This window comes from Schistocerca americana, chromosome 5, assembly GCF_021461395.2.
Source record: "Schistocerca americana isolate TAMUIC-IGC-003095 chromosome 5, iqSchAmer2.1, whole genome shotgun sequence".
In the NCBI taxonomy this organism is placed as follows: Eukaryota; Metazoa; Arthropoda; class Insecta; order Orthoptera; family Acrididae; genus Schistocerca; species Schistocerca americana.
This window is the reverse complement of record NC_060123.1, coordinates 99,448,158-99,470,756: the sequence shown is the minus strand read 5'-3', so window position 1 is coordinate 99,470,756 and position 22,599 is coordinate 99,448,158. Positions and strand designations below refer to the sequence as shown.

General features: G+C 43.0%; 1 protein-coding gene across 2 annotated transcripts in view; it reads left to right on the top strand.

The window, feature by feature from the left end:
- LOC124615548 (enhancer of mRNA-decapping protein 3) overlaps positions 1-22,599 on the top strand; it is a 95,048-nt gene that overhangs the window by 17,439 nt on the left and 55,010 nt on the right. For both annotated transcript variants that reach the window (XM_047143522.1, XM_047143521.1), the window contains exons 3-5: positions 11,277-11,485; positions 19,865-20,013; positions 20,110-20,278. In XM_047143522.1, coding sequence (XP_046999478.1) covers positions 11,277-11,485; positions 19,865-20,013; positions 20,110-20,278 — 527 coding nt within the window. The remainder of the gene's footprint in view (positions 1-11,276; positions 11,486-19,864; positions 20,014-20,109; positions 20,279-22,599) is intronic.

Sequence of the window (22,599 nt, the reverse complement as noted above, 5' to 3'; positions counted from 1 at the left end):
CCTCAGCATCACCTGACTTAATTCGACTACATTCCATTATCCTCGTTTTGCTTTTGTTGATGTTCATCTTGTACGCTCCTTTCAAGACACCGTCCATTCCGTTCAATCTGTGTTTACAATAATGACATTCAATATATACATTTCTGGACATATCATGATGTTTGCTTCTATGAAGAAGATGTTAATAGCTGCTAAACTAATACTAAATAAGTTTAGTCATTTATTTCTTATACTTAACATAAATGTTAGGAATGACAGGAATGGGGGAAAGAAATACGGTAGAAGACGAATGGGTAGCTCTGAGGGATGAAGTAGTGAAGGCAGCAGAGGATCATGTAGGTAAAAAGATGAGGGCTAGTAGAAATCTTTGGGTAACAGAAGAAATATTGAATTCAATTGATGAAAGGAGAAAATATAAAAATGCAGTAAATGAAGCAGGCAAAAAGGAATAAAAACATCTCAAAAATGAGATTGACAGGAAGTGCAAAATGGCTAAGCAGGCATGGCTAGAGGACAAATGTAAGGGTGTAGAGGCTTATCTCACTAGGGGTAAGATAGATACAGCCTACAGGAAAATTAAGGAGACCTTTGGAGAAAAGAGAGCCACTTCTATGAATACCAAGAGCTCAGATGGAAACCCAGTTCTAAGCAAAGAGGGGAAAGCAGAAAGGTGGAAGGAGTATATAAGAGGGTCTATACAAGGACGATGTACTTGAGGACAATATTATGGAAATGGAAGAGGATGTAGATGAAGATGAAATGGGAGATGCATTATTGCGTGAAGAGTTTGACAGAGCACTGAAAGACCTGAGTCGAAAAAAGGCCCCGGGAGTAGACAACATTCCATTAGAACTACTGACGGCCTTGGGAGAGCCAGTCCTGACAAAACTCTACCATCTGGTGAGCAAGATTTACGAGACAGGCGAAATACCCTCAGACTTCAAGAAGAATATAATAATTCCAATCCCAAAGAAAGCAGGTGCTGACAGATGTGAAAATTACCGAACTATCAGTTTAATAAGTCACAGCTGCAAAATACTAACGCGAATTTTTTACAGACGAATGGAAAAACTGGTAGAAGCCGACCTTGGGGAAGATCAGTTTGGATTCCATAGAAATGTTGGAACATGTGAGGCAATACTGACCTTACAACTTATCTTAGAAGAAAGATTAAGGAAAGGCAAACCTACGTTTCTAGCATTTGTAGACATAGAGAAAGCTTTTGACAACTGACTGGAATACTCTCTTTCAAATTCTGAAGGTGGCAGGGGTAAAATACAGGGAGCGAAAGGCTATATACAATTTGTACAGAAACCAGATGGCAGTTATGAGTCGAGGGGCATGAAAGGGAAGCAGTGGTTGAGAAGGGAGTGAGACAGGGTTGTAGCCTCTCCGCAATGTTATTTAATCTATATATTGAACAAGCAGTAAAGGAAACAAAAGAAAAATTCGGAGTAGGTATTAAAATCCAGGGAGAAGAAATAAAAACTTTGACGTTCTCCGATGACATTGTAATTCTGTCAGAGACAGCAAAGGACTTGGAAGAACAGTTGAGTGGAATGGACAGTGTCTTGAAAGGAGGGTATAAGATGAACATCAACAAAAGCAAAACGAGGATAATGGAATGTAGTCGAATTAAGTCGGGTGATGCTGAGGGAATTAGATTAGGAAATGAGACACTTAAAGTAGTAAAGGAGTTTTGCTATTTGGGGAGCAAAATAACTGATGATGGTCAAAGTAGAGAGGATATAAAATGTAGACTGGCAATGGCAAGGAAAGTGTTTCTGAAGAAGAGAAATTTGTTAACATCGAGTATAGATTTAAGTGTCAGGAAGTCGTTTCTGAAAGTATTTGTATGGAGTGTAGCCATGTATGGAAGTGAAACATGGACAATAAATAGTTTGGACAAGAAGAGAATAGAAGCTTTCGAAATGTGCTGCTACAGAAGAATGTTGAAGATTAGGTGGGTAGATCACATAACTAATGAGGCGGTATTGAATAGGATTGGGGAGAAGAGAAGTTTGTGGCATAACTTGACTAGAAGAAGGGATCGGTTGGTAGGAAATGTCCTGAGGCATCAAGGGATCACAAATTTAGCATTGGAGGGCAGTGTGGAGGGTAAAAATCGTAGAGGGAGACCAAGAGATGAATACACTAAACAGATTCAGAAGGATGTAGGTTGCAGTAGGTACTGGGAGATGAAGGAGCTTGCACAGCATAGATTAGCATGGAGAGCTGCATCAAACCAGTCTCAGGACTGAAGACCACAACAACAACAACATAAATGAATAGCAGAATACTAAAGATATATAATAGTTCTAATTCTGTAGGCACCTGAAGACTAAAGATTGATTTGTTGAAACCAGTAAGGTGTAATAAAAAGTATTTGCCACTGAAAACTGAATTTTATTCTGGAAAACAACTAGAATGTACTATAATTGAGTATTCAAATTCAAGTTTCCAGAGAGGGCGGATCTCAAACTCATGACCCTTTACGTGATAGTTCAACTATTTAATCACTACACGATACTGATACTTGGTTTTTTTATCTTCATCTGTGGCAGTATTGATGTGAACGGAAAGGATCACAAAATCCCTAACCCAGTCTGCTGCTTTTAAGAAATTTACTATGAGAATTGCCAATCATGAAAGTGTATAGTCAGTCAGTCATTACAGAGGACTTCCATAGCAACTTTTCCCCAGGGGGGCTCACAGTTCTTTTGTGAGTTCATACATGGGGTCCTGAGCTATTGCAGCTTCCTTCCATGGCTGCATTTTCTTCACCATGCCCTCCTTCCCTATCCTCACTCCTTCTCCACTGTCCCCTTCTTCCCCTCTCTGTGTTCTGAGTTGTGTTGACCCAGCTATACACCTGGTTCCCTGTGTTCTTTGCAATTTTCTTCCTCTTGCTTGTTCTTTCATCCCTTTTGGCATTTTAGACTTCCCTTGGGGTTCAACTTCCACCTCCAAATTTTGTGTCTTTTGTGTGAGCCATTTGGAGAACAACTCCCTCCCCAGTATCTACGGCATGGATTCCTCTCCCCCCACCTGTCCTTCCCCTCTTCCTTCTGTGCCATAGTCCCCTTCAAGCCTACTAGCTCACCAGCACATGTAGCCAGTCTATGTGGTGGGCTGTTATGTATCCATCTAGCTGAGCCCCCTGACAACGCAGAGATAACACTACCGATAGTTGTTGCCTCTCCCTGTGTGCCAAGTAGTGGTTGCTTGTCATCTTGGAGCATTGGAACTCCTAGGAATGACCACCATGCCAGGCAGCCCTTGCTGTGGCTGGCTGGCACCCATGGGGAGAGCCCCTGATTGGAGTGGGTAGTATCAGGGTGGATGCTTGGTGCATGAAGCGTATCAAGGTTAAAAAATCTGGCCATTCTTGCAGTAAGGTGCGGTCAGACTCCTTGCTGATCAAAGCTTCCTCTGCCATCCAATCTGCAGCTCTTCGTGCATGTGATCAACTTGGCAATATCCTGGTGTCTATAACCCCTCACTAGTCACTGAATATGGTCCAGGGAGTGATTTTTCATGGGGACCTCATCCTGAAAACTGATAAGGAACTCAGGGCTAATCAGGAGCGATGCGACGTTCACTTTGTTCCTCGTGTGTAGAAGGTCATAAAGTCAACCACACTGATACAGCACCTTTATTCTGGCTGTTGAGGGAAATACCCTCCCTGAGAAGGTGAAGGTCATATGTTACCAATTTGACATGAACCGTACATCCCACAACCCATGAGATGCTTCTGCTGCTTCCGTTTTGGGCATATGTCTTCCTGCCGTGTTCGGACCCTCTGTGTGATGACTGTGGACACCCAGTCCATGGAGCAAGCCCCTGTGTTCTGCCACCTGTGTGTGTAAATTGTTGCGACTGCCACTCTCCACGCTTGCCAGACTGCCCAGCTTAAAAGAGAGAAAATAAGATCCGAGAGTACAAGTCCCTGGATCGTGTATCTTACGCTTAGGCTCACCAAAAATGGGACTGACTCCAGGAATTGTAGATTTCTTCAGCTTTTGCCTCTGTTACATCCTTTCCCCCTCGTCCCTCTTCCTTATCCCAGCCCTGACCCCCTCCCACCTCCCCATCCCCTACAGTTCCCACAACCTCCCCTCTGGGTGCCACTCCCTCTCCCTGGCTATCCAGGACCACAGACGGATGTTGCGATGATTTAAACAAAATCCTTCACAGGTGAACCTTCTTGCTTGTAAGTGTCTCCATGCTAAGGCTCGCTACCTTCTTAACCAGAGTAAAAAGCAATGCTGAGATGCTAGTTTTCTCCTTGTGGATGTATGCCTCATTGCAGGTTTGTTCCAAGCTCCGTAGCCTTCTGGGCCACCAGTGACAACCGACCGTCCAGGGTCTTATCCTACAGGGTGCTCTATGTACTGATCCATCAGTCCTTGTAGAACACCTCACGACACTCCTCGCACACACTTCGTGACAGCAACGGTGTCTTCTTCCTATATTGCTACCTTTCTCCGGCAGGAACAAGTTGAAGAAACACCGTTCTGTTTCAAGCCTCGCCAAGCTGAAGCCTATAATGAACCCTACACTGAATGTGTAAGTAAGAAAAGTTTGGAGTAGGTATTAAAATCCATGGAGAAGAAATAAAAACTTTGACGTTCGCCGATGATATTGTAATTCTGTCAGAGACAGCAAAGGACTTGGAAGAGCAGTTGAACGGAATGGACAGTGTCTTGAAAGGAGGATATAAGATGAACATTAACAAAAGCAAAACGAGGAAAATGGAATGTAGTCGAATTAAGTCGGGTGATGCTGAGGGAATTAGATTAGGAAATGATACACTTAAAGTAGTAAAGGAGTTTTGCTATTTGGGGAGCAAAATAACTGATGATGGTCAAAGTAGAGAGGATATCAAATGTAGACTGGCAATGGCAAGGAAAGTGTTTCTGAAGAAGAGAAATTTGTTAATATCGAGTACAGATTTAAGTGCCAGGAAGTCGTTTCTGAAAGTATTTGTATGGAGTGTAGCCATGTATGGAAGTGAAACATGGACGATAAATAGTTTGTACAAGAAGAGAATAGAAGCTTTCGAAATGTGCTGCTACAGAAGAATGCTGAAGATTAGATGGGTAGATCACATAACTAATGATGAGGTATTGAATAGAATTGGGGAGAAGAGGAGTTTGTGGCACAACTTGACTAGAAGAAGGGATCAGTTGGTAGGACATGTTCTGAGGCATCAAGGGATCACCAATTTAGTACTGGAGGGCAGCATGGAGGGTAAACATCGTAGTGGGAGTACACTAAGCAGATTCAGAAGGATGTAGGCTGCAGTAGGTACTGGGAGATGAAGAAGCTTTCACAGGATAGAGTAGCATGGAGAGCTGCATCAAACCAGTCTCAGGACTGAAGACCACAACAACAACACTGAATGGGAATTTGTGCAGGCTCTAACCTCTTCACGTGACACGACCCCAGGCCCGGATTCCATCCACCAACAGATGATCCAACATATGGACGTTATCCAGAGGCAATATGTACTCACATTTGGCCCACAAGTGCCCTTCCCTCACTATGGAAAGGCAGCATGGTTATCCCTGTCTTAAGCCCGGGAAGAACCCAGCGTCTGTCAACAACTATCTACCAATGTACTTTGTAAACTGCTCGGGAGGATGGTTAGCTTCAGGTTACTTTGGGTACTTGATCTTGGGGCCTTGTGTCTCTGTATCAGTGTGGCTTCCAGGAAGGACGATCTACAACTGACCATTTACTCAGATTGGAAACAGCTATCGAACAGACATTTACTAACCGCCGACGCTTTGTCGCAGTCTTCTTTGGCCTACGTAAGGCATACAACACAGCTTGGCACCATCACATTTTAGTTACCCTCTATGACTGGCGCTTTTGGAAACACTTTATTTTTTATCTAAGAGTTTTTATCCCACTGGCTCTTCCAGGTTCGAATTGGCACCTCACTCCACACCCCTCAGACCCAAGAGAACGATATCCCACAGGGTTCTGTGTTAAGTGTCACATTCTTTTCCATTGCCATCAATGGGCTTGAACCTTTTCTTGGGCCTCTGGTTACCAATCTGGTGCAGCTCCCACTTGGTAACATCTGCTGAACACCATCTCTAAGGCGCCATCTGATGGGCCTCTGACTTCCAGTTTTCTCCATCCAAAGTGTGGGTTATACGTTTTTGATGTTGACCCACAGTACTCCCCAATCCAGAACTTTTTTTAGCTGACCAGCATCTAGATTCTGTAGCACAGTTCCATTTCTTGGGCCTTCTTTTTGATAAAAAGCTGACTTGGCTGCCTCATATTCGCCACCTGAAGACTACATGCAGGCAGAAGCTTAATGCTCTCTGCCTCCTGGCTCAAACATCTTGGGATGCAGACTGTGCTACTCTTCTTCCTTCTCTACCATGCTCTGTTTTTGTCCAGATTAGATTACGGTTGTTAGGTTTATGGTTCAGCAGCTCCTTCCACTCTGAAACTAATTGACCCCGTTCATAACCATGGGGTATGGCTGGCTGTCGTGCCTTTTGCACTAGTCCCGTCAACAGCCTCCTCGCAGAAGCGGGCATTCCCCCTCTGCAAATACAACTGAGCCATCTCCTGGTTTCTTAAGCAATCGCCATTCGACGGTTCCCTGACCATCCCGTGTACCCCGTCCTCTTTGGAAATAAGGGATGTATCCCTCGTGATACCCATCCTTGGATGGGGTTGCCAGGTTGGAATGCATCTCACTTCCCTCCATCGGGATCTCCATCTTCATCTCCACCTCCACTCCCTGGAAACTGCCCTGTGTGTTTCTTCCTGTGCCCCCCTTGGATGGTGCCTTGACCACAGATAAGGGTCGACTTATTCCAGAGTCCTGAGGTCTCTGTCGCCCCCATGGTATTCCAGCGTCATTTACATTCCATACTTGATGAGTTCAAGACTGCTACCATCTTCTACATGATGGTTCTAAAATGATAGATAAGATGGGATATGCTTTTGTCTCTCCTGGCATGGAACACCATTTATTGCCGGGATCAAGTAATGTGTTAACAGTAGAGTTGCTAGCCATTAACAGGGTCCTCCATTTTAGTATGCAGGCCTCCCTCCATGGTGTTTCAGTGTGTACCAACCCAATGAGCAGCCTGCAGGCTATAGACTGATGCTACTCTCATCACCCTGTAGTCTCTGTTATCCGTGACCTTCTTTCTTTGCCCTTGGCCATGCCGCATGCTCAGTTGTCTATCTTTGGGTCCCCAGTCATGTGGGCCTCCCAGCGGATGAACTGGCGCACTATTTTGCTAGAGAGGCAGATACTTAACCCTCATTACCTTTCATGATTCCAGGAGCAGATATGCACATTCAAATCAAATCTCCTTTAGACCAAAAGTGGAATGACATGTAATGTGCTGCTGCTCTCAGTAATAAACTCCGCAAAATCAAGGAGACTACTGCAGTTTGGCACTCTTCCGTGCACTCGTTTCAGGAGGAGTCCATTGTGTTATGCTGTCTACATATCGGTCACACTAGGCCCTTCCATTGTTTTCTCTTGTGTAGCAAGCTACCCCCAAAATGTGGTTGTGGAGCCAGACTGACAGTATCCCATATGGTAGTGGAATGTTCCCTTCTTTTGGTCCTTCATACTAAGTATAGCCTTCCAAATTCCTTGTCTTTAATACTAGCAGATGATTCATGAATGGTTGAACTGGTCCTCAGTTTCCTTCATGAAAGTGGTTTTCATTTTCAGTTTTTTCTTGTTCTTCTCTTTTTGCTCCTGGAGCAGGGATGGGCAGTTGTGGTTGGGATCTCTTTTAGTGTTTTCTGGGTCTGGGACCCATGACCACTCCCCCCTGCGAAGACCACTATTTTATCCATCTGTTTTTCCAGTTTTTAGATGTGACTTAATCTTTTATGCCTTCTACTGTGTGTGTTTTTAGCTGCCTTGCTTTATAGTTTAACCCCTCTGTCTGGATCCACCCACTTTTCACAGACGTCTCTATGCACGTAACTTTAGAATTGTGGGACTGATGGCCTCACTGTTCAGTCCCATAACACCCCCCCCCCCCCCAACACCCCCCCCCCCCCCCCCCTGCCCTTGAATCAGTCAGTCAGTTCTATTGCAGTTTGGGTACATAGGTAATTGACAACACAACAATCTGTTATTGGCAGTGTATCTCAGTTTTTGTGATCATTCTGGTGCCCAAGGTCACTATCGCAGGCATTAATGTCTAATGTTCCTCAAAATGTTGCAAATAATATCTTATATGTGGAGAAGTGTGAGGAAGTATATGGAGCGATTTTGTGCTACATGTTTGAACATAGCGAATGGTGTGCACGAGAGTACATTGTGACAAAAATTTCATTTAGCGTGGTATAAATATCTTGGAATGTTTTTCCTGATCTGTTCTCGGAGCAGTAGTCTTTGCCTGTGACATTGAGTAAAGGTAATAATGGTGGCGTCTGTACATTGACATTTTTGGACATTTTTAGTTAACCAGTAGTACTCAATATGGTGTTAGAGGCTTTGACTGTTGCGTATGTAAAACTACAGATTTTACTGTCTGTAATGTACTATCTCTCTTCAAATAGGGAACTAATGTATCGAAAGGTGGTTAACCTGCTACTAAGTGATTGCTAATGAAACAAGTCATCACACGTATCATCCTATTTTTATTGCGTGTGCACCCGAAGATACAACTACCACAGTACTAAAAGTTGCAGAATTAATATCCCTTTTCACCTGCAAACTCCTGATTAGAACTAGTCCCATGAGTGTCTTAGAAAATCATCAGTATTGTCAAAGATAACAGGTAGAACTCCAACATAAGAATCTCCTGTCATAGGAAAGCTTATTACCTTTAAAAGTCTGTATGCTAAGGGAGACTGTCTCATAAAACACCATAAGGTGCTTTACCTCTTCTTCATAGGTAAGGGCCAAGTTGTGTTGTATCTATGCCCACCAGCCAGCAACTAGTGTTTCCGGTAGCCTCTTATATGGAAACATTCATACTAACCCTTTTGTCCAACTCCCACTGTGGATTCTGGTAGTAGTTGTCCACAACTGACCATTTGACTCACCTGGAATCCACTATAAGGATGGCTTTTGCCCAAAAGGAATCACACCCAACAAGCTTCATACCCATCTGCTGTCCTGCCCCATCACTCACTACTATCCAGTACTGGAAAAACCGGATCATGTTCTCTGCAATGGCTTTGACTATTACTCTGCATGGCTTGAAATGAGGAAAACCCCCCCTCAATATCCTTCACACACCTTCTAAATGGTATTCTACCTCTCACTTTATCTATGCAACATTTTCCCTAATTTCTACATCTCTCCCATTCCCAACTCCTGTGATGGGGTAAAGGTGCAAAACCTGTCCCACACATATGGCTACCACTTCTTGTTCTAGCTATCGCTGGCATTTGCGATCATGTCAAAGACAGGGCATCCTGCCAAATCACACATGGTTTACCAATTTAACTGCATCCATTGGAGATAATTCTGTGTGAACTGGTTTATTGATTAGAATGGTTGAAAACAAAACAAAATTAAAGGTAATCTGTCCATTCCTCGCTAAATAATGAAAGGCAGAAGGACTTTAGCAAGAGAAAAGTGTGGACAATCAATTCAATCATTTGCAGTTTCACCTGAAATGCAGAACCAGGTAAAAATATAGATAAAGAAGCAATAAAATGTAGGGAGGTTAGAGAGGTTTGCCGATCAAAAATAGCTGAAAGCCCCTTGAATCTTGACTCACGACAGGCCAGCTTCTGCAGCTGACTACTAGCACCCCCAGTTGCTGCCTAAGACAACTTTGGATGATGATAAATTAACCAAACACTCGAATAAAATGTGAAACTAGATCCATGACATGAATGTTGTCACCAAACAGATGACACATTGAGTCCTCACGATTTAGTATACATTGTACAGCAACAAAATTGGTCACTAAAAAGTATATGGACTACTGACAGCAGGGTGTAACAATAACAACAGATTGGGTCCTCTCATCTGAAGACGTGAGCATGAGTTAGCCAGGTGGCACCAATATGGAGCCAGCAAAGGATAGTAGATTCTCTTTGGGAAGGGCAAAGGGAAGACTGCCAAGTAGCTGTTGACACTTTTATTCCTCTTAACTTCTTCATAGCTGCCATGGCTTGCCTGTCCCTGTTCCAGGCCTCCAAAAGCTGAAGACTAAGTGTTAACTGTAAATCAGCTCCTGGTATCCCCATCTCCAGTTTCCCTCATGGTAACCTCATTCGCTAACCAACCAACAGCAAGCTTATTCCCAGGAATATCTATATGTCTTGAGGTCCAGAAAGAAAATCATGCTACCAGTACCATGGAGGCCAGAAAGAAGATTGTATATGGCCAAATGGGTCTGAAGAAAGCATTGGTTTATGACCAGTAGACTGCTTAGAATCGCCACAGATCAGGAAATTCCTGAGAATTTAAATGTAAGCATAATAAGTACTTGGATACTGGTCACTAATCCTGTCGTAAAAGTGCTGCATTCTTACAGTATGAAGTGTTGTTGGTGACCACCACATTGTTCAAAGGCGTAACCAATGTTGTTGTCAATCTTCCAGCAGTAAATATAGAGGACTATTGAACCAAAAAATCCATCAAAAAGTATGAGGCTGAGCCTTTGGTCCAAAGGAAAGGTCATGGCAGAGCTTTGGGATATGTATGCATCATGAACAGGTTTGTGTAGATGCTCTGACGAAGAGGGTTAAATGGGGTGGGGTTGTTCAGGTCAGGGCAAAGAGCTTCCAGAAGAGCTGCTATTGATGGGGCACCACCACATAGGTGAAATAGAGGTGACACACATTCTTATGAAATTATCAGTGAGGAAGAGGTCACCATGCAGGATAATGGTGCACTTAATCAAAAGGGCTCGAGTAAATGGGGGAGAAGGTTTTAAGGTTCTCAAGGACATTTATTATCTTTTCTTATATGTGTGTACTATATTGATATTGGATTTTTCAGCACTGTCTATTAATGGAACTGATTTATAAATATAATTTTGCAGATGATGTCAAAATATGTCCTCTGAACATGCAAGGAATTTGCCAAATCTTTCACAGATGTGGCCACATACATAGTATGTTGTCCAATATTAAATAAGATGTGTGTTTTCTGTGTACTTAACTTTCATGATATGTATAAAAACTAAACTTGTATGTTTTATTCACGGTGTGTTACTTAACAAAATTGAGAATGTTTTTCTAACAGCTAAGTGAAGTTACTGTATATAATAGTGGAACTAATATTATATTTAAAAACTGTGTTGCAGAGCTATTGATATTAAGAGCCTGAAAATTATATCAGCTGTTGATGATGTGGAATCACTAGGATCCTCACAAAGTGTTGTTACTGTAACAAAACCAATTGCAAAACGACCAGGACGTTCCATGAGTGAAAGTTTGGCAACTACAAAAACTTCTCAACTTCGTGAATCACCACGTAAACTTGCAGATGATTCTGGCATACGCCAGAACACTGGTGAGATATCTCTGTTGTTTCTGGAGTCTTAGTGAATCTTGAATTTGAAACGCTTCATGTTTTTGCATTTCTGATACAGTCTAAAATATATTTTCGTTCAAAATATTGTATTCTTTTATTTCTCTCATGATGGGAATTGCTCAGGGATGCAAGTCTTTTGATGGGCAGTTGTAATTAACTACCCCTGCTTACATTAATTACTATGTAGGCTTACCATTAATAATAAGCAACTTGTGTTTCTAGATTGTCAACCATAGTTTGTTTATTCTTAAAGTGATTTCAAATTGATGTTCCATTACAAGATAAGCCAGCCTGTCAAAAAAAGGACCTTGCATCTCTAGTTATGATCTTGTTCAGCTGTGCCTGGTATAATTAAGTTCTGGCATTTTGTTGGTACATTTATTTTGTAAGCATATGTCATTCCAATCGTTCCAGGGTGTTAGAAATCATCATAAGACTTCAGTATCCCCCTGCAGGTCCGGGGGTTGGAATAGGCCCAAGGTATTCCTGCCTGTCGTATGAGGTGCCTAAAAGGAGTTTCACACATTTTGGCCTTTGTGTCATGGTCCCCTGTAGGGTTTGACCTCCATTCTTCAAAATTTTCCTGAAAAGCGAGCCAGTTGGGTAAGAATGCCTTACAAGGTGCATCATGTCCATCGTGCATTGAGATCTTTAGCCCACTTTCTCCACGTCGCATTGCAGTCCTGCCCATTCTCCATCTCTTGGGCAAGGACACCTTCCTGGGTGCATTTTCCACCATGCACTATGCAGTGTCGATTTCTGCATCGACGATGACCATGGACTTCTTTGCACCCCATATCCAGCACGGTAGCCAGTCTGTTGTGGTGGGGCCATCATGTACCCTGTTGGTTGTAGCCCCCTGAGCACACAGGGATCACTCTGCTGATGCCTGCGCCGTTAACTCCCCATGTATGCCAAGAGGTAGATGCCCATCCCCCTGGGGCATCGGGACTCCCTGCAATGGCCATCCTGCCAGGTGGCCTTTGCTGAGGCTGGGTGGCACCTGTGGAGAGGGCCCCTGGTCGTAGTGGGTGGCATCAGGGCAGATGACACGCAATGAAGCATAGTCCATCATCTCCTGCTGGTGGTAAAACACCAGCAGTCTCTAAGCGATCACAAGCTCAATTCAACCCACAGAAGTACGACCCCAAATCGTTCCCCTCCCTGGCCACGCCATGGGAGGAATGTCAGGCTAAGGATGGCAGCGGATGTTATTCGCTCTGGTACCTTGTATCTTTGTCTTTGAGAGATGATGGGGAATCGTTCGTGATGATGAAGCCTCAGTTTTTTGTTGAGGATTAAGAGGACAAGTTTGGGGAGGTGTAGGGCTTTTCCAAAATGAGATGTGGGTCAGTCTTGATCAAAACAGCATCCTCTGCCCAGTCATGGGAGTTACTTGCTTGTGGCAAGCGGGGGGATGTTTCTGTAACCATCACGTCCCATAAGAGCTTAAATATGGTCCAGGGTATCATATTTCACAGAGACTTCCTTTTGCAGTCTGACAATGAGCTGCACGTCAATTTAGAGCAGCAACGTGTAAATTTCATCTGGCGTGTCCACCAGGATCCGAAGGATAATCAGGTTGCCTCCGATGCCTTCCTCTTGGTCTTTGAGGGTGATACATTGCCTGAGATGGTCAAGGTGATGGTCTACCGGTGTGATGTAAAGCCCTATATCCCTGCCCCGATGCGGTGCTTTAAGTGCTGGAAGTTCGGCCATATGCCTTCCCGCTGTACTTCCAGCATCACATGCCAAGATTGTGGACGCCCATCACATCCCAATACTCCATGTGCCTCACCTCCCATCTGTGTCAACTGCAGAGAGCACCATTCGCCTTGCTCACCTGAATGCAGGATTCTCCAGAAAGAAAGGAAAATCATGGAGCACAAGACCCTGGACAGACTGACCTACACTGAGGCTAAGAGAAAATTTGAACGCCTGCATCCTTTGCTGATGACATCATCTTACACCGCTGATACAACAGTTCTGGCACCATCAGCTCTGCCAACCCAGGTCACCTCTCAGAGCCCTTGATGGTGGGGGGCATTTCCCTCCCTGTTGCTCCTGCAACACCTACTTCAGGAGGAACACTCCCCCCTCCCCCCCCCCCCCCCCCCCCAACCATCGGGGACATCCATCCCCACTTCTAAACCGGAGAAGTGTACGTCTTCTTTGGCTTCTCTTGCTAGGAAGGGGTCCCTTGGGTCACTCCCTTCTCAGGTTTCTTCTAGTGGGAAAGACGACACCCGCCAGTGGCTGAAGAGCTCATCCTCAGTCCCGGAGACTGAGCCAGTGAAGTCCTCACAGCCAAGGAGCAATGAGAGAAATCCAAAAAGAAAACCCCTAAGACCAAGGAAATTGCGGTGGCACCCACACCACCACTACCTACAAGCTCTGCGGCTGAGGATGTGGTGGAGACTTTGGCGTTCTCTGAGGACCTAGATCTCGCCAGATCCTCAGACACAATGGATATAGACTGCTCAGGCAATAAATCGGTGGCAGCAGATGACTCTAAGGCGTAAACTGCCTCATTGAATGTTCCATGCCTTCCCAATCTCACGATGTCATCCTCCAGTGGAATTGCGGCGGTTTATTCCACTGCCTGGCTGAGCTATGGCAACTGTTAAGCTTTACACCTGCTATCTGCGTTGCCCTCCAGGAAACCTGGTTCCCGGCAATGCGGACCGCTGCCCTCTGCGGCTATAAGGTATATTACAGGAACCATAGCAACTATAATCGAGTGTCAGGTGGAGTTTTCGTTTATGTCCTAAACTCAGTCTGTAGTGAACATGTGCCCCTTCAAACCCCTCTTGAAGTTGTGGCTGTCAGAATAAGGACGGCACAGGAAATGACTGTTGGCAATGTATGTCTTTGTCCAGATGGTGCAGTACCCCTTTCCTACTTCTGGGAGATTTTAATGCCCATAACCCCTTGTGGGGTGGTACCATGTTTACTGGCCGAGGCAGAGATATCGAAACTTTACCGTCGCAATTCGATCTCTGCCTCTTAACTACTGCGGCTGCCACACATTTCAGTGTGGCTCATGGTAGTTACTCGGCCATTGATTTCAATTTGCAGCCCAGGACTTCTTCCATCTATCCACTGGAGAACACATGACGACCTGAGTGGTAGTGACCACTTCCTGTCACTGCCGCAGCATCAGGCGGACTGGGGAACTTTAACCGGTGCTTAAACCCAGTAAAAACCCGCTTGATGTGGATAGCTATTGGCCCAGCAGCCTCACCAACGTTCTTTGTAAGCTGCTGGAACATATGGTATATCGGCGGTTGGGTTGGGTCCAGGAGTCACGTGGCTTGCTGGCTCCATGACAAGGGCGGCTTCCGCCAGGGTCGGTCTACCACTGATAATCTTGTGTCCATCGAGTCTCCCATCCGAACAGCCTTTTCCAGACGGCAACACCTAATTGGTCTCCGGGGACAATTCCCGATTTTTATCCAAAACTTCCTGTCGTTCCGTACTCTCCATGTCAAAGTTGGTGACTCCCATAGTTCCATTCATATCCAGGAGAATGGAGTCCCGCAGGGCTCTGTATTGAGTCTCTATTTTTAGTGGCCATTAATGGTGTAGCAGCAGCTGTTGGGCTCTCTGTCTCACCTTCTCTGTATGCAGATGACTTATACATTTCATACTGCTGCTCCAGCACGGTTGTTGCTGAGCGGCGCCTCCAGGGAGCCATCCACAAGGCCCAGTCATGGGCTCTAGCCCACAGCTTCCACTTTTCAGCTGCAAAGTCGTGTGTCATGCACTTCTGTCGGCACAGTACCGTTTATCCAGAACCATTCACTCACTGTAGTTCAGACATATCAATTCCTAGGACTGGTTTTCGGCACTCGATTGACTTTGCTCCCTCATCTTCATCAGCTTAAGCAGAAATGTTGGCAGCTCCTCAATGCCCTCTGTTGCCTGAGCAACACGAATTGGGGTGCAGATTGCTCTATGCTGCTGCAGCTCTACAGAGCCCTTTCTGAATGAACTATGGGAGTGTGGTTTATGGTTTGGCAGCACCTTCAGCATTGCATTTACTTGACCCTGTGCACCACTGTTGGGTGCGATTAGTGACAGGATCTTTTAAGACAAGTCCGGTGACTAGCGTACTGGTGGAGGCTGGTGTCCCTCCACTGCAGATCAGACGTGTGCAACTGCTCGCCAGCTACGCAGCACACATTCATAGTTCCCCTGAGCATCCGAATTACCATCTCCTTTTCCCGCCCGCGGCAGTCCATCTCCGGCATCAGCGGCCCAGATCAGGGTAACAATTACGGTTCACATCTGTGTTCCGGGTCTCTGAAGCGGTTTACACCAACGGCTCAATGGCTGATGGTCATGTAGGCTTCGCATATGTTCATGGAAAACATATTGAGCAGCACTCCTTGCCAGTTGGGTGCAGTGTTTACACTGCAGAGCTGACGGCCATATCTCGTGCTCTTGAGTACATCTGCTCATGCCCTGGTGAGTCATTTCTCCTGTGTACTGTCTTATTGAGCAGCCTACAAGCTATCGACCAGTGCTATCCTCGCCACCCTGTGATAGCAACCATTCAGGAGTCCATCTATTCCCTGGAACAATCCTGCCATTCCGTGGTGTTTGTGTGGACCCCAGGACACTTCGGAATCCCTGGTTACGAACTTGCCGACAGGCTGGCCAAACAGGCGATGCGGAAACCGCCTCTGGAGATAGGCGTTCCAAAGCTGACCTACATTCTGTCTTACACTGCAGGGTTTTCAGGCTTTGGGAGACGGAATGGCATAACAGTACGCACAATGGGTGGAGGGGGAGGGGGTTACAGAAGGGATCAGAGAATGGATTCTGTACCAAACTCATCTAACATCCCACCCTGCTGAGGTTCATTTTGTTCATGAGTTTTATTTGTTAGTGTGACTCTTCTTTCTAGTACGGAGATCAGTTTTCATACATGAAAGTAGGATGCAGTTGGTACAATAGTATCACTGCCCCCCCACCCCCACCCCCCACCCACCCCCCCCCCCCACCCCACCCCCGCCCCGCCCCACTACCACCGTCACCACCACCACCACTCCCCTCTAAAAAATCTCCTATAACACAGGAGTGATGTCAGTTTATGGGCAGAGGTTACCTGCTTATCACTTCTTTAGTAAATCCTCACTATAACTGCATAATTGGGTCCATCAGAGAAAACACTTTGAGATTTGTGTCTAGTCAGAAGGATGGCTCAAGATGCTGACTATACAGTCAGCATAATATTTAAATACTTTGTTGGGTGCAGTCTAAAGTCCACATCATGTAGGAAGACGGCCCAGTTTTCTGCTGTTCTGTGCATCCCCCTACATTAACCACTGTTAGCCAATAAGATTCATTTCCTTTCCAAATGGCTAGCTGCAAGTTACATCTAGACTGTGAGACTCCGTCTCCTACATGCTGCACTGTTGTCGTACTTCACAATAACCAAATTATTCATTCAACTGTCTATGATTTTTTTCCTGTAGCATTATAGCTGTGAATGCTTGTCTTCACAAGCAGTCAAGGGGGATTATTTACCACATTTATACCTCTTTCAATTGTGAATTTGAAAGCGGAACTCATACTGTTGACATCAGAAGACACAAGAATGGACTGCAGAAGCATACGGTAACTGCAAGAGAACTGTAAATAAGCTTGTAAACGGAAGCATCAGAGCTGTAGGAACATTATGGAAAATTGGGTTCGTGTCACCTGGAAAGCATCGAAATTGCAAGAAACCTTTAACACAGATGGGTGCTTTTGACAATGATGATTTTAAAGCACTTTGTGTGGATGGTGAATACCTAACATCACAAAATCTTTGTCAATGTAAAGAATTTTGAAAGACATTGGTTTAAAATATGTTAAAAAGAGAGATTTTAGTTGAAAGAAGTGACGTAGGTGCAGCACTAACTACATCCCTTATAAAGATGTGCAATATAGAAGGAGGCGGCAGTTAAACAGAGTATTTTCTTGATGAAACGTGGGTGAATTAGAATCTTTCCAGGAACACCTGCTGGAAAATGAGTGATGGTACTGGCGGTTTCAAAGTTCCCATAGGAATAGGTTCTCCGATAATTATTCTGCATTCCGGCTCTTCTGGTTCTGTTGCTGAGAGTGAACTAGTGTTTATGTGTAAGAAAAACGGCTGTGACTACCATTCAAAAACAAACACAGCCAGTTTCGTGAAGTGGTTCACTGAAAAATTCATGCAGTACCTTGATTCGAAGTCAGTCACTGTAATGTACCATGCGAATTATCATACAACTGTTACCTATAAAACAGCAAGTACAAACACAAGGAGAATGAATATTTTGCCCTAGCTTAAAAATTTAAATATTTCACAGAGTGTAAACGAGACTCGTGCCGAACTCCTGCAGCTTGTTAATATATATAAGTTCCGTGATGTCAGTGTTGTCACACAGTTTTGCATTTATCCACATATCATTCTCAATGTAGTACCATGAAATTAATTTGGGCAAAGGTTAAAGACTATGTGAGAGGAAAAAAAAATCATTTAAGATAACAGACACAAATCCACCCCCCCCCCCCCCGCCCCCCCCCCCCCCCCTTCGGCGTGGGCACGGTCTAATGCATGCTGAAAAGCTTCAGGAAGAGTACTTCGATAGCGAGGTGAAGATGGATATAATCCTTTACCCATCATTGTAATTTATGATCATGTGGTTCGAACATACTCTTGATAGCAGACGCTGGTAGTATGATGTAGATTTTGAAACAAAGTAAAGTAGTAATATTTTGTAGTTTTAAAGACTCACGGTTTAAAAAATGTGTTTGTCAACATATCAGTAGCATACACAGTATATAAGAACTTCCTAGCCTTTATTGATTAGGAATTTATATCCTGGGAAGTATGCAGACTATAATATTAAACACATTGCCCAATGAGAAGTTAAGCTTTTCAGTGTGTTGCATGCTCTAATAACCTATGAGAATGTGGCAGGATAAATTCATCAGAAACTCTGATATTGCCACAGGTAAATCCCTGTCACTTTCAACGTACGAATTAGAACATGCCTTCAAATGACAGGGAAAGTTACTTTTTGAGATATCAGTGGTTTTCAGCGTTATAAGTCAGTGGTCTCGTGGGCTATGCACAGATGATGGTTAATTGTTTGCTTTTTCGATGGGTTATAAATGCTGTCTCTCACTGCTATGTCGAACGAGTTAATTTACGCCCACAATGCCCATTGACAGCGAAAAATATAACACCATACTGAGCATTTTTATAGTAATTTTTTACATTAGTCTTTTCTACCATTAATTCTTTATACACTGAACTACTGTCGAAGACCCACATATACGCCTTATGCCATTTTTAAAAATTCTATGGAGTAGAAGCAGTTTTTGAGCAAATATGTTAACTTCGGCTTGTGGTTGAAGTTTATTTTGTTGTATATTACATTTTTACTTGTAATACAGCCCAAATCGCAATAAATGACATTTATTGCAAGTAGTTTCATGACCTTGTTGGTAGACAGTTGTAATTTTGAGAAAAATTGTACTTCACATCTTCACAAAGCTGTGTCAGCTGTTCTCACCTTCAGACATCACATGGACTAAAGCTGTGCAGAGATGGACGCAATGTCATAAAGTCGTGAAACAAAATTTCTCTTAAGACGATTGATCGAACTTGGTTTTAAAATTTATTATTCCCCTTACAGATTTGAATGTATAATACAATGTACCATAGGCAAATGAAGTGATTTTTGCCCACAGCAACGCAGTTCGGTAATGTGGAATTTGTTTGCCTGCTCTGTGCTGCCACGCATGCACACATCTCATCCCCTCCACGCAACCCTATCCTATGTAATGTTGGCTATATTTGGTATTATCATCTTTCACAGCCAAATTAAGTGAACTCAGTCTCATTTGTGTCAGCTTTCATTTCATGTGAAATAGCATTGCATATTGTTTGTTGTTGTAAGTTTTGTTTTATTTACTGATAAATGTTTGCTACGGCTTTAGACTTCTTCCCTTTGGTAATTCTTGGAAAAGAACTTCACTGTATTATTTGTATTATCTTCAGTTCTTGATTACAGTTAGTTCTCATAAAACAAAGCAGTATCATTGCTTCATATTTTGAAAATGAAGATTTTGTCTGTTTATCTGTATTGTTATCTGCTGTTCCTCTATGCAGTTCAGAGTAACCACGTTGGTGAAGCTTTTGGGTGTTGTTGAATGACGTTACAGAAACCGTGCAATATTTTACCAAATTAGTGCATGAGAAAGAATCAGCAAAATTTACTTCATTTAAAGCATATTTTAATCTAAATTACAGTGTAGTGAATGAATATTTAAAATGGTTAACATGTGATTCCTTCTAAATATAACTTATTGCAGTTAATGAAGGGAGCAGAACACCCAGCAAAAAGGACAGAGCTCGCCAGAAAATGTCAGAAAGAGATGAAGCTTGCTTTGGCTCATCAGTTGACAACATATTAGGCCATGAATTTGATTTTGAAAAAAATTTAGCATTATTTAATAAGAAGGTGAGAAAGAAACATTTAATTTTTTTAGACAGTTTGTAGTTAAGAAATAAATCACAATTTTTTTGGACGATCTCTCCACTGTTTTCTTATTTATAGGCAATTTATGACGAGATCAATGCATCACAAAGGCCTGATGTGATTCGACAAGCAGACTTTGCAAAACGAAATCAAAAATATCGCCATTATGAAAATGTTATAGAAAGCTCACCAGCTTCATACAGACAAATTATAGTACCAGCACCAGGGTTGGCAGAATATGTCACAGGTAATGTATTTTTGTCAAATGTGGTGGCTTCATGAGAATTTGACACGTATCTTACCATATGCTTATCTCTCTGCTTTCTCTGTTTCACCCAAACTAATTACAAATCATTGCTATAAATGAAAGAAGGTTGTACACAAGCGAGAGATGTGGATAATTCAGAAAACTTGTTATATAGTGGTAAGAAAAAGCTTTAAAAAGGTTTTAAATGAAAAAAAGGAAATCCAGGATAATTTTTTTAAATGGAAAAAGATTTGCAGCAGCAGACAGGGACTCCGACTGCAATTTATTGGTTATGAACTGTGAATTAAAACTGAAGAAATGGCAGAAAGGTAAGAAATTAAGGAAATGGGACTGGGGTAATTTATTTACAGAAACAGTGTACAGGAATACAAGACGAGATGAATGGGTAGCTTTCAGAGGTAATAGTGAAGGTAGTTACGATCAAATAGGTGAAAGGAGAGGCTCAGCATAAATCCTTGTATAACACACAAAATGTGAATTTAATTGATAAAAAGAGAAAAAATATGCAGAAAATGAACAAGGGTAAAGGGAATACAGAACTGTAAATAAAAAATGAGACTGACAAATGCAAAAGAGGGAAAGTTGTGAAAGCATTTCTGATTAGGGGAAACTTGGATGCCACCTATACAATTAAAGAGACCTTCAGAAAAAAAGGAGCAGCTGTGTGAATTCCAAGAACCCATGTGGCAAACCGCTAGAAAACAGTGAAGGGAAAGGTGGAAGGAATATATAAAATCACTGTAGAAGGGAAAGTAACTTGAAGGCAATATTATAGAAAGGGGACAAGAAGTAACAGATGATGAGATAGGAGATATAGTGCAAGAATAATTTGACTGAGGAGGAAAACTCAACTTGAAACAAAGCACCTTGAGTAGATGAAATGCCTTCAAACTAGAGATATCCATGGGAAAGCCAGCCATGACAAAATTATTACACCTGGTGTGCAAGATGTTTGAGACAGGTAAACCTCAGATTTCAAGAATAATATAATGAAACCAGTTCCAGAGAAAGCTGGCGATGACAGGTATGAATATTACCAAACTATCAGTTTAATAAGTCATGGTTGCAAAAATACTGATTTCAGTTATTTAAAGATGAGTGGAAAAGCTGGTAGAAATAAACCTCAGGGAAGATCATTTTATGTTCTGAATAAATGTAGCAATACAATAACACTTACCCTAGCACATCAATTTTAAGCTGGACAAACCAACATTTACAGCATGTGTAGATTCAGAGGAAGTGTTTGAACATGTTGACAGGAATATGATATTTGAAATCCTGAAGTTACCAGGGGTCAAATACAAGAAGCTTTAGTTTATTTACAACTTGTACAGAAACCAAATAGCAGTTACAAGATTTGAAGAACATCAAAGGAAAGCAGTGGTTGAGAAATGATTGAGATATTGAATAACATTGGAGATAGGCTGCAACAACCTGTACATTGGACAAGCAGTGAAGGAAACTAAAGAGAAATTTGGAAAATCAATTCAGGGATAAGAAATAAAAACTTTTAGGTTTGCGTATGACACTTTGTCTTAGGTGCAAAGGTCTTCAAAGATCAGTTGAACAGAATGGACAGAGAGGTAATAAGATAAATATCAACAAAAGTAGAATGTGGGTAACAAGATGTAGTCAAACCTGATTGTGAAACGATGGACGCAACACCATGGTGGTTAACTTGAAATCTTTTCACATTTATTGTTACTTGATGATTTGTTGCATCTCAAACATGAGTGTCACTTGGAGTTGGGTGACAAGGTGTTGGAAGAAGGAAATAGTTGGTTCGCCTAAGTGAGATGGGGTCTTGACCTGACAATATTGTTAAAATTCCCTTAAAAACAAAGTTAAGACTTGGAACAAATACTGGGATGACACATATGTGGTTTCACAACTTCTGACTATATTCAGAAAACAGTACCAACTCATGATATACTTGCCCTAAAGGAATTGTACTGACGAAAAGACCGGGTCTTTACACAGAGATGGTGATTGACTAGCACAGTTCCGTCTACTTAAAATGGAACTGTCAGTAGTAACTGAGTCTGCACCCATAACACAAACACAGAAGTCTCTAGCTAAATGATCCGGGTGGGTGAACTGGGTGGATCCGGCACCAGAGGCTTCCACAGAGATGTGATCCCTGTGGCAGGGGGTTGGGATTGGAAGTGACACTTACTATTCCAGTCCTGTCACAGGCTTATTCTTCCCCATCAGAGGCCAGGTCACCTGGGAAAAGCAAACATGTTATATGCTAGCTCTGCTGCAGTCATTTCACAGCTTTTTATATTGGTGTGACTGCC